The sequence below is a fragment of the Rhinatrema bivittatum genome, chromosome 13 (assembly GCF_901001135.1).
Source record: "Rhinatrema bivittatum chromosome 13, aRhiBiv1.1, whole genome shotgun sequence".
NCBI lineage: Eukaryota > Metazoa > Chordata > Amphibia > Gymnophiona > Rhinatrematidae > Rhinatrema > Rhinatrema bivittatum.
Window position 1 is genome coordinate 63779216 of NC_042627.1, and position 12838 is coordinate 63792053.

At 45.1% G+C, this 12838-nt stretch overlaps 1 protein-coding gene across 3 annotated transcripts in view; it reads right to left on the reverse strand.

The window, feature by feature from the left end:
* The window catches only part of CRTC3 (CREB regulated transcription coactivator 3), a 99164-nt gene that overhangs the window by 18473 nt on the left and 67853 nt on the right, over nt 1-12838 (reverse strand). For 2 of the 3 annotated variants that reach the window (XM_029574373.1, XM_029574371.1), the window contains exons 7-11: nt 8725-8763; nt 8503-8588; nt 7713-7762; nt 6476-6693; nt 5242-5537 (exon numbers count right to left, since the gene is read on the reverse strand). In XM_029574373.1, the coding sequence (XP_029430233.1) occupies nt 5242-5537; nt 6476-6693; nt 7713-7762; nt 8503-8588; nt 8725-8763 (689 nt within the window). The remainder of the gene's footprint in view (nt 1-5241; nt 5538-6475; nt 6694-7712; nt 7763-8502; nt 8589-8724; nt 8764-12838) is intronic. The other variant, XM_029574372.1, reaches the window with a different exon arrangement.

The following is a 12838-nucleotide window of genomic DNA, read 5'->3' on the forward strand; positions in this document are numbered from 1 at the left end:
GTGAAGGCTTTCTGCATGAGTTATCTTCTGAAATAGAAGAAAGCTCTTGCGCAGTCCAAAGTATGATGAGCCAGCTCACCTTGACTGGCGAACGGTCTTGGGGAAAAAAAAAGGCTGGCAAGACATTGGAAACAGAGAGAAGATGCTTGGTAGACATTTAGGATGAGTTTTCAGAACTATTCAGTTTTGGAACATTTGAGTACAGGGAGAGTAGCCTTCTCACTCTCCAAGCAGATGAAACTGCAATTAAAAATAAGATTTTCCAAGAAAGGAACTTCAGTTCTGCTTTTGCACAATGGTCAAATGGGACTTTCATCAGCTGAGCCAGAACTACGTTTAGATCCCAGGGTACAGCAGGATCCTTTATCAGCAGTTTAAGAACATTTAGGCCTTTCATTACAAACAGGAAAACGGGCCTGGCAGCGGCTGCACAGGAGCGCCCATCCCCTCCTCAGACTGAGCTCGGAGAACTATAATTCATCGCAGTGCTGTCGGATGACGTCACCCACTTGTGGGGCCGACTCGTCTTGCTTGTCTACACTGAAACTGACTTCCCAAGGGTCATAGAGAACGTTACTGGCGGAAGCAGAATTTGAACCCCAGTTTCCAGACCACTAGGACATCCATCTCCCAAAAAGCCAGCCCATGCTTTATTGCTAGTTGTGATCCTGGTTCTCATGAGCCTCTTTATCATATGTGCTGCTTAGCATTAGGGGGCAGAAAGATTCAGAGACAGGGATCGTACCAGTGATTAGTGAAATATGACTGAACAATCTCACAGCTGTATAAACGTTCTCCATATCTGAACCACTCTAGAACCATTTGGGAGAGTAGGGAGAATGAAAATGGCACATCTGGAAACAGACTCCTGCTTGTCAAATGTCAACTGGGTCTCAGTCAGTGCTTCTCAAACCTGTCCTTTGTGTTTTCAGAATATCCACCAATTAAACAGCATGAGATTCTTCATTGCATATTTTTTATTGTATTTTTTTTTGGTTTTGCTTTAAACACAAAATATTTTTTTTGTGGGGTCAGGACGACAGGCTTGGGGACCAGTGGCCTAACATCTTGCTAAGGAGGTCACCTTCGAGCGGAAGATACAGCTTCACAGCCATTTGGAGTGGCACAGCAGGTTTCTTTCCACGCTATATTTTGGAAGGGAAAGACGTGGAATTGGACTTTCAAATCAGAGAAGAAATTGGTAACTTCTCCATATGATGGGCTTTCAATCAAAAGATACATTTTGAAATTCAATATTTTCTAGTGTAGACTTGGCTGCCTCTTTTATCCAACTGCCCTCTCCTCTTATCATCCCATTTCTCCATTTTCCTTCCCAACGGCTCTCTGCACATTTTCTTCCCCTTTTTCTTGTCTACTGTGTCTCTCCCTAGCCCAGAGGTCAGTACCCAAAGGCCCATACTGCTGCCAGTGATGTCATCGGTGCCGCTGGGAGCAACACAATGCGGCCTAAGTAGCAAGAGGAGTGCGGCAGCCCTGCCAAAATAGTCGGTAGAGCCTTCGGAGAAGGAAAAAGTGGCACAGCCTGCTCTGCGGTAAGGCACACTAGGCCAGACATGGAGTGGCCCCAAGTAGTCCCATTGGGAGCAGGGGCTGAAGGAGGAGACTGCTGCTGCTGCTGTTTCAAGAGAGGGAAAATGAGAGGAAGAATGTGTGTATGAGAGCACGCACATGTGTGTATGAGAGAGCAAGTATGCATGTGTATATATTTGTGAAAGAGAGAAGAAAGTTTGAGCACAAGCTAGTTCACGACAATCTCATGGCATCTGGAAATCAAAAGTTCCCATGTATGGAAAGCAGGGAATTTTTTTTTTTTTTTTAAATCCTTTTGAGTTTTAATTATTGGGTATTATTTGATGTTTATTTGAAATATTTTATTGGTATTCAGAAAATGTTTATATGAATAAATTATTTGATGTTATTTGCTTTTATTCATGTGGTTTTACTACCATTGATGACATTTATATTTCTTGATTTTATTGTTTTATGAAGAATGGTAATGTTTGTTTTTTTTCACCTTGTTGCATTGCATACAGAGTTTGGCTTGAAACAGTTTAGTTTTTGTCTGCACGTTTCTATTTATATTTTATGGTCTCTCTATTGTGTTTTTGAGGGTTTGTCTGTTCTGCATGTGTGACAGAGGTGGGTATTCTGCATCTAGAGTATAGTTTCAGTGTAAAGATCTATTATAGTATAGCATGTTCTGTTTTCCTAATAGAGGGCATACTGGTGATTTAAGGCCAAGTAGAGTTGTTGCTGTTTGAGTGCTGGCAGTTAGTGCTGTTTTGCTATAGAAAGTTTAATGTTCTGTAATTCTGTTTTCCCTGTAGATACCCGAATCAGTACAGACATCTGGGTTTATTCATCCCTGCCAGCAGATGGAGACTGAGAAAAGCCTCACTGACACTGCTTAAAAGCCCTGGTGCCACCTGCAGTAGCTCAGTATTTCTCTGTCTCCAGCAGATTGCGGATGCATAAACCTTCAGTTCTTCTTTACCCTTGCTTTTTTTTTTGTATAGGATTTTCAGTGAGCCTTTCTCCCAGGGGACTGGTTCTTGGGGAACCATTCCCTGTTCGGTCGAGGTGGACCAGTTGAGGTCCAGTTGTTCCGTGGGATGTAAATCTGGTGGTCCAGATCCCTCCCTTCATGAGGCCGGCCTTGCGGCTTTCAGCCCTTCTTTTTTCTCTTTTAGTTTTTTGCTAATTTATTAAAGTTTACAAACAAACAAAAAAAAAGTTTCAACGGTGAAGTAAGAAGTTGGCTCTAGGGCGAACCCCCCCCCCCCGCCCGGTTCAGAATGATTTTTGGTTTTTTAGTTATTTTTTTACCTTTTTTATTTTTTGTCAGCATGGTTCGCGGCTCGGCTTGCTGCGCGTGTGGGGCGGTCCCGGCGCGTCTTAGCAGGGCAAGCCTTTGCTCCGGGTGTGTTTCGGGGGAGGGGGGAGAAGGGCCCTCCCTCCTCCCAGGAGTCTCAAAACATCAGCGGCTATGCAGGCTATTGGGTTGATGTACATTTTGAAGGGCCGTCAAGTTCCTGAGGGTTTGCGAGCACACAACGCGGGCTCAGACCGCTTCATGGGCGGAGGGTCAGTTAGTATCTCCGCAAGAGATTTGCAGGGCAGCGACTTGGAAGTCGCTGCATACCTTTGCAAGGCATTACTGACTGGATTTGGGATCTTCTGATTCCCGGTCCTTTGGGGAAAGTATCTTGCGAGCTGGACTCCTAGGTCCCCACCCTCTCTAGGAAGCTTGGGTACATCCCAGGAGTCTGGACTGATCCGGGTACGTGCAGGGAAAGGAAAATTGGTTCTTACCTGCTAACTTTTGTTCCTACCATGGATCAGTCCAGAGCCCACCCGGGTTGGAGGGGAGACTCTTCCGCTCAGCTATCACCTTTTTCAGCAAACTTCTGTTCTTTGTTAATAACTTACAAGTTTTTTCAAATGTTTTATCAAGATTTTTTATTTAGTCTGTTTATCGCACAGTGTTTTCAGTTAGGGTACAGATCAATACTGAGCTACTGCAGGTGGCCCCAGGGCTTTTAAGCAGTGTCAGCGAGGCTTTTCTCTGTCTCCACCTGCTGGCAGGGATGAATAAACCCAGGAGTCTGGACTGATCCGTTGGTACTACAGGAACGAAAATTAGCAGGTAAGAACCAATTTTCTTTTCTTGTGGCTTTCTGAGGTCAAGCCCATGCCCAGTGTGTCACAGTAGGCCTAATACCATGTGGGTTGTGCTTTGCTTTTTTGCAGGGTTTTCTGGTTGGCACCACAACATTGTATGTAAATAGAATATACATATTTTAAGCTATATTTTATCTCAGAAGTCTGTATTTTGAATATCCCTTTTCTTGTAAAATCTGTTACAAATGCATACATTTTTTAATTTGTGTGTAGAGTGTGTGATGGGGTTGGATGCGGGTGCAAGGCTGTAAGATTTGCCTAGAACGCCTAATACCCTTGTACCAGCCTTGGGCATTGCAGTACAAACATTTAACAGAGTCTACTAATTTGTAGTATCTTTTTTGTTTTTGTAATGGGTGAGGACACAGCTTTTCACTTGGCTGTAGATGACAATTTGCCTGCCTGTGGCTCTGGTTGAAAAAAAAAAAAAAAAGCCTGAATAAGTTCCTTGAAGAGAAGTCCATAAGAAATCAACCAGAAGACTTAAGGAAAGCCACCGCTTATCCTTGGAAGTGGGCAAGAAGAAACGGACTTACTCTGTGATTTGTTGTGTACTCCCTAAATATCTGGATTGGCCACTGTTGGACTTAGGATGTTGGATTCATTGGACCTTTGGTATGAGCCAAATGCCACTTGTGTTCTTAAAATGACAAATGGTGGCACCGTCTACAAGTGGATAAGGAAAAGAGCAGAACACAAATGAGCTAACAATTCTTAAAAAAAGGCCTAGATAAACTGACCTGAACAATGATGCCAGGGGTCCGGATAATGATGTTCAGGTCAGTTTATCTAGCCCTTTTATTAAAGAACTGTTCGAGGAGATTAAAGTTTTGGATGTTTTCTTGATGCTTTAAAAAGTCTACGGTAAGAAGGAAGTAAAGCGCTGGTGAAGTTTACAGCGCAGGACTATAATTTATATACCACCTCAATAGATATGTCATTAGGGATTACACAATATTTATATCATCAGTGTGAAGAGCTGTCTTTCAGAAGTGTTATTAATACGTTTGCGCTCCACTCCTTTCAGCTACCACAAAGTCTATCGATAAGCGAACACGGTACTGATTAGAGTTATCCACACCGTAATGCGTGAACGTATGCGGGGAGATCAGGAGGGAATTAAACTATTTAGACAGCGCAAAGATTACCAAAAGCTGTCCGAATTAAAAAAAAAAAAAAAATTAAAGAAGTTGCTACTAGTTGAGGGGTGCGTAAAGCAGCTTCTCTCACCAGCCCAGTTCACAGAAAAGTCAGGAGCAGAAGTACCGTAACATCTTTCACCCTTCTCTTGCTCTTTTCTCTCAGCAGTGAGCTTTTTCACCAAATAGCATTTATAGCACCTTAGTACAGGAGTCAGATGAGGAAACATCTTTGGCTAGCATGGGCTACTGTTATTCAGTTTTAAATTATTGCTTATCAAGAGTGACGTCAAAGATGTATCTGACCAACAGAACAGGAACAAAAGGAATTCAAAAACATAATTAAACCCTTGCCCACTTCTTCTACGGCAGGTTGAGCACAATGCTTGGAGGAGCTTACCTGAGAGTTAGGTGGCAGGCTCTGGGGGCTTGTTGGGGAAAACTGTCTGCTGACCCCTCTCTGGGATTCACTTCCCGGCGTAAGAGTCAAGGGGCTGACAGGAGTGTGCCTGCGCCGTGGGGAGCCGCTCAAAGCGGTGGTGGGGAGAGAGGGGTTGCTCAGAGATGACAGACGGAGCGAGGGGTGAAGCGCGGGGTTATTCCGGGCAGATGGCGGTGGGGGGCTATTTACAGAGGACAAGGCTGTATTATTCAGTGCTGCTTGGATGGAGGCATTACTGCAAGTGCTTTGTAAACCTAGAACAGAAAAGAACAAAATTCATAATTCAGGGGTTTGTTTTTTTTACTATCCCTTACCCTTCAGTAAAATGATTCTGCCCCGGGCTAGGACACTTTGGAATTGTTAAACTGTGGTAAGTGAACAAATCTGCCTTTCATAAAAGGCAGACACCCCCGGTTCTGTGTGGGTTTACACTGCCACTATTCTTGGGGAAGGTTCAGTGCAAGTCGGCCGATCTGATTTCCAAGTCAGTAAGAGGGCAGGCTCCTCTATTGCTCCAACAAAGATCTTATTCAGAGGGACACAGATTATTCGTGCCTGCTCTTTTGGACGATCTTTAATTTGCTTATTTCTGGCTAGCTGCTCTGGCAGGGCTAGGCTTTCCCTCTCTCACACAAATACCCTGCAGATCACAAGCGGCCTCTTCTTTAAATCGGAGACCATTGGAGTAATGGTGCGTGTGCAATTACTTTCAAACTTGGAATTTACCTCCCATCCCTCAAAAATATGAGACGTCAGTTTCCAGACACACACAGGTTGCCTCATGAAAGGTACCATAGTCCCTCTCTCTGGCTAGACAATTACTTCTAGGATGTTGCCTTTTTATGGGATATTTTATATGGGATGTATGTTATGGGTGTGTATATTTTTGAACTGTTATTTGATCGATAAGTCTGCATGTGTCTATGTAAAATGCTTGTTTTGTTTTGATCAAATCTGGTAATCTGTTCTGAGCCTGCACTGGTAAAAACGGAAGAGAAATTGAAAAACAATCAATCACGGGAAGGTCTTGAAGAACATAAACGGCAGCCATAAACGAGGCGCTACGAAAGTCTATTTTCAGACCTCCCCTGGCAGCACGGGCTTAACAGATTCATGTGAGGCTGAAATTCAAGTGACCAACCCTCCCCCACCTCCCAAAGCCCACCCTTGACCTGTTTTCATGGGACTTTACCTGAAGAGCTGCTAATGCCCAGGTGAGTCATGGCCGCTGGCAGGTTGCCTGTATTGCTCTCCCCGCTCATCCCGGGGTAGAAGGTGTCATCGGGATCCAAAGGGGTTGGCAGAGGGGATGGGAAATGCAGGTTTGTTAAATCGGGCAGGGAGCCGCCTGTGTTTAGTGTTCCCTGGAGAAGGGAAAGCCCTGGATTCTGCTCAGAGGATGGGAAGACACTAAGAGAAGGGAGACAGAGGGAAAAGAAATGCAATTCATTACTCTGGAATGATCGATAAAAGAATAAATTACTTGCCTGTAAAAGAGTGGCGATGGGAGAAAACCAATTCTAGTAGCCTTAATTCACTGAACTCTGCTATAAGGTAAAGAATTTCCAAGGTCTTGTAAAATGAATTACAATATCAAATGCCATGGTGGAGGAGCATTCACCCGCTTCGAAGGGCCGAAAAAGCAGACTTCAAACAAAGATGGCGAAATGGATTAACAAGTCTGTTCTCAATATTCAGCATAGACCTCCCATCTGAACAGAGCATGTGCATGTACTTTATATGCGTCTCTCTCTCCAGCTAAACTGGAATCAAGCTCTAGTGGGCAACGGCAGCATGAACCCTCACTCATAACTTCTCCATTTTATAAGTTCCCCCCGCCCCCCCAACTAGCCCAGTCACTGCAGTGATAGCCCTTGGCCAGGAGCCACAGACTGCCATTTCCTCCAGAACCTGGCACATGTACATCCTCGCTCCAGCCAATAGGGGTCACCGTTGAGCAAGGGCTGAAATTCCCCCTCCTCTCCTGGGGACTATGAATGCTGCTTCACAGCATCCCCAATTCCAGAGGGTCTGAGGGGGAAAACTCTAAGTCAGGTCTGTCTAAAGAACGGCAATGTCCAGGACTGCCACTGAACCAAAAGGCCCGCCGCCCCCACCTACATTACTCTTGTCTTCTGAACCCATGTTTAGCATCCAGATGTTGAGGTGCTTAGCCCCTTTTTCACTGAGGCTCTTGAAACTTCTTACTCCTTTGGAATTAATTGTAAAAAGTAATTCTCAAAATACTTGCTGTTGGAGAACACAATTACAAGAATTGTTTATTAAACAAAGCAAAAACCTACACGGCTGTGTAGCAGCCTGGCAAAGAACTGCCGGACGCCGGCTTCAGTCAATTCTACAGCACCAGCAGTGAAACCGAACTCTACCTCCCAACCCCAAAAGGCCGCCGAGGAGAATAAATTACATACGTGATATTTGGCACCTCACAGGACCTGGGGAGCGAGGACAGAGACTGGACCTAGAAAGGGCAAATACAGTGAAGCTTGGATTACATCGCGTGCCTGCAGTCTGTGCTCAGAGACCTCGTTTTGCTGTCACAAACGAGCAGACACACAATCTAGGAACAACTACGAAGAACAAAGCAGAGTAAGTCCAGGTAAAATTCAGACCGATTTCATGCTCAGTGCTTTAGGTTTGAAATGGTCTGGCTATTTTTAATCACCATTCCAACTAAAGAGAAAACGTCACGGTAATAAAAACTAAATCTCGCTTACTGTGCAGCCATACATGCGTATTTCAGTGCTCTCTTCAGTTATATTAACATCTGGAAAGAAGTGGTTTTATCTTGGAGCCAAGACAGGAGCCCATCATGTAACCTCGCCCCTAGGATTACTGGAGAATCAGTATACCCTTGTAGGGTCAAATGGATTTAAAGTAAAAATACACTTAAAGACTTGGCATACACGGCCCTTTGTCTCCAAGTTTTATTCACAGAGAGCTGTTAGTTAATGTGTCTGTCAAATATCAGGTATTTAGGAGATGAGCTGAGTGTTCTAAGTGGACTTTTGGTGATTACATTTTATGGTGACTGCACTGTACCCTGCTTAGAGCCTCTAACTTGCCAGGTAGCACAGACATTTAAGAGGCAAACCAATAATATAAAATTTTGAACAGAGAAATTTATTTTTATTTGTATTATCAGCAGTTATGACAAAAATGGATGACAGCTGTTCTGACATCTGTCTTCGTCTTGCTCACCTTCTTGGCTTCCCACAGCTGTTTGGGCAGTGGCTTGGTCATATTCAACATAGCCCCTTCAGTCAAAGGGCCGGGGAAAGTAAAAGCTGAAAGAAGACACACTGACAATTTAGCCTACAGCTAGAACTAAAGATTACTGCAAACCCTACACAGCAGATGCCCTACTGACAATACACAGTCTGCAGCAATGCATATGAACATGTTATTAAACATGGGACGTACCTTCCCCGTGGCTGTCAATTTCACCATCATGTAAACCTGCTGTGCAAGTAGAAAAGAACAGCGTTTAGTACAGAACTGTGCTCCAGCGAGTTCTCCCTGCTGTTCAGTTCCAATGAACTGAATGCTCATCATCCAAATAGTAACTGTTTTCATTAGGTACTGGGCCGGGCTTCTCCCTTCCTGGGTATTTCCTTGTCAGCACCTGTAATTCTATGAGCACAATGGGTACAACTCACAGTATCATAATGGGAGATAAACCACATTGATCAGTTGATGGATTTGCGATCTACCAAGAAGAAAATTAACTATAGAGAATGCCATGTGAGCGGGGATATATGTGTGTGCACTGGGTACCTGGTGATAAGTAAGTTTGCTTATTATGAACAATGTTTTCCATAGATAACAGGATGAATAAGAATTTTTAAATAAATAAATAAAAATGAATTAGCCGTGATCTGTGGCAGCACTGGATGGAAACTGTCTCTCCAAGCTATTAAGAGCTTTGCTCTACTGAGCATGCGTGGGGATTCCCGCCCGCAGGCATCCTCAGCTCAGCTCCTCAGTCCATTCCAAAAGCAGTAAGAAGGAAGAGTCTGCTGTCCAGGGAGGAGGGCGGGCATCTCATGGCTAATTCATCCTGCTATCTATGGGAAACACCATTTAGGGTAAGCAGACTTGCGTTTTGTCTGTCAATAAGCAGGGCTGAATTAGCCATGATCTGTGGGGAGTCCCATAGCTGAGGTTTGAGCACAGAATTCATTTCCTCACTTTCTCCCAAAAATATTTTTTTGTTTTCTGCAGCCCGGCCCCCATCATAGAGAGCAGACTACTTGATCAGAGTGTGCAGCAGCGCAGCATGCCCCACCGCAGTGTTGCATGGCTAGGGAGTCCAGAAGTGAAGGTATACACAGAGGACCAGGTGGCAGTCTTGCAACATTTTTTTTTTGACAGGCACCCCCTCTTAAATGTGCTATGGATGCAGCAGTCAGTCATACCTGATGTGCCCTGACTGGGCCAGCAAAATCTAGGGCAGCCACTACGCAGTGACTGCCCTAGATTTTGCTGGCCCAGTCAGGGCCAATGCTGAATGCAAACAGTTATCCAATTCGACAGAGTCCTTTTTGAGATGGCCACACCAAGCCTACTAGAATCATAGGAGACAAACAGCTGAGGCGTCTTATGATATATGTTTGTGTATGGCGTTTGTAGTATGCTAACACTCATTTGCTATTTAGCAGAAGTTTCTCACCCTCATAAGCATGAGGTTTGGTGTAGAAGGTAGGAAGAGTGATAGCCTGATTCAGGTGAAAAGTGGATACCACTTTCGGCAAAAACTTTGGATGCGTTCACAACACCACTGTCATGGTAAAACTGTAGGTATGGTGGAAGGTGAACCAGTGCTTGAAGTTCACTCACTCGGTGTGCTGAAGTTACTGCCACGAGGAACAGCACTTTCCATGTCAGGTATTTGAGAGAGGCCGAATCCAGAGGCTCGAAAAGGGACTTAAGCAGAACATTAATGTCCCAGGGCATAGAAGGCTTCGTGATCGGTGGTTGTAATCTTATCAGTTCCTTCATAAACTTTGAGACCAAAGGGTGAATAGAGATGGAAAGACCATCCTCCCGTAGATGCTACACTACAACAGCGCTCAGATGAATTCTGACCGAAGAAGTTGCCAAGCCAGATTGAGATAGTTGAAGCAAGAAGTCTAACAACACTGGTGGTTCATAAGTTAAGGGATCCATTCTTCGTGAGGAACACATCATGCATAATGGATCCATTTGAAGGAGTAACTACTCAAGGTTGAAGGTTTGCACACAGAGAAGTACTTCTTGAATTGACTCTGAAAGGGAGAAAGGACTCAGGTCTGTGCGCTCCACCTCCATGCTGTTAGATAAAGTGACTGCAGCATAGGGTGTAGGAGTTGTCCCCCTCCTGTATCAAGAGAGTGGGGCTGTCTCTGAGGGTAACAGAAGGTTCGACAGAGAAATGAACTAGGTAAGCAAACATTGATGGTCTAGACCATGCCAGGGTGATTAGTATCATCTGGGCTTGATTTCTGATGAGTTTTGAATCCGTGCGGGTAATAAGTGGGATCGGTGGAAAAGTGTACCCAATGTCCTCTCATTGGGCAGCAGGAAGGCATCCTGGGCTTCCCTCTTTGGACTGAATATCATGGAATAAAGCCAATCCAGTTTCCTGTTGGCGTTGGTAGCGAACAGATCTAGCCACAGTGTTTCCCAACAGTGGAAGAGATGCTTCACCACTGCCTGGTCTGGTGACCACTTGTGAGGGCAGAATATTCTGCAGAGTCTATCTACTTCCGTATTATATATCCCCAGGATATATGTCGCTTGCAGAAAAAGTCAGTGTGTAACTGCCCAGTGCCAGATGCATAAGGTCTCTTGGCATAGGCTCCTAGATCCCGTGCCTCCTTGCTTTTTTACATAGAATACAGCCATCTGATTGTCCATTTGTAACATTACGCTCCTTCCGCTGAGCACACACTGAAGGCTCTAAGGGCATGGTGAATCACTTGATGTTCCAGCTTTGACTCAGATACAGACCTCTTGTGTCTTAAAGGGCCCAGTGTGAGCTCCCCATCCTGTCATGGAGACGTCCAGAATCAGGATCAGCTAATAAAGGATGGGGTGCAAGGGGAGGGGCACCCGACTTGTGGCTTGACTGCATTCACCAATGAAGCTCCTCAGCCATCTCTATAGACAACATTTTGTCTGAAGGGGTTGAAGATGTTGGTTCCATTGAGTTCTCAGTCCCCATTGTAGTGGTTGCACGTGCAAGCAGGTGACTTGCACTACATGAATTGCTGCTGCGAAGTGTCCTAACAATCTGAGAAGCAGCCGGGCCATAGTGTGGAGAGTGTTTAGGAGAGAAGCAGCCAATGTTTGAAGATTGGCAATTCTGCCCAGAGGTAAAAAAGCTATAGAGAGAGAGGTGTCTACGAGGACTCCTATGAATTGAAGCCTCTGTTTAAGAACCAGGACAGACTTCTTGAAGTTAACTAGGAATCCTAGTAATGGAGGGAAACCGTGGAAGCCATATGGTTACAAAGGGCCTCCTTTGATGGGCTCACTATAAGCCAATTGTCCAGGAAGGGAAACACCTGGATTCCTTGACTTCAGAGGTGCACTGCCACCACTGCTAAGTGCTTTGTGAAGTATCTTGGCACAGAGGAGAAGCCAAATGTTAATACCTTGTATTGGTAATGGTGATCTGCCACCTTGAAGCAGAGGAAGAGCCAATAAGGTGGGTGGATGGGAATATGAGCAAGAGCGTCTTTCAGATCGAGGTTGCACATCCAATCACAGGGTTGAAGAAAAGGGAGGATTGTTCCCAGGGAAAGCATTCTGAATTTCTCACCGGATAAGTTGGTTGAGGCTGTGACGGTCCAATATGGGGCACAGTCACCCCACCCATCTTCTTGGGAATGAGGAAATACTGCAAATAAAATCCCATGGGAACCTGTGATATTGGAACCTCCTGAATTGCATCTTGGTGCAGGAGTGTCTGAAGCTCAAGACACAGAAGAGGCATCTAGCTCAGGTCAGCCAAAGGGAGAACTTGACATGGAGCAGGTGGGGCTGAATTGAAATCTAAATCTAGCTGGTAGCTGTGCTCCACTATGCTCAAAACCCATTGGTGACTAGCTTCCAGGCTGGAAGGAAGAAGTGGATCCTCCCTCCCACTTGAAACATTGGAGCTGGAGGCAGGGAGGTCAAAACTGGGTGCCAGCTTTGCAGGTTGTTGCTGCCTTTTGCTGTCACCATTCCCTGGGACAAGCACAGGGAGCTGGAACTTGTGAACATTGCCTGGTCTGCGGTAAAGAAGAAGTCTATATTGCTAATATGGCCTGTATGGTTTTCTGGCATAATAAGGCTTCTTGAAGGAGACATATGGTCAGCTGGCTGTGGTCCTAGAGTCTCCAAAGGATGACAGGGACTGGACAGCCATGTTTTGCCCTTTAATCTGGGAAACTGTCACCCTGAGTTTCTCCCCAAACAGGTTATCGCCCAAGCAGGGAAGGTTGGCCAGCTTTTCGTGAACATCCTTGCGGATGGTGCTAACTTGCAGCCAGGCCATGCAGCAAGTGCC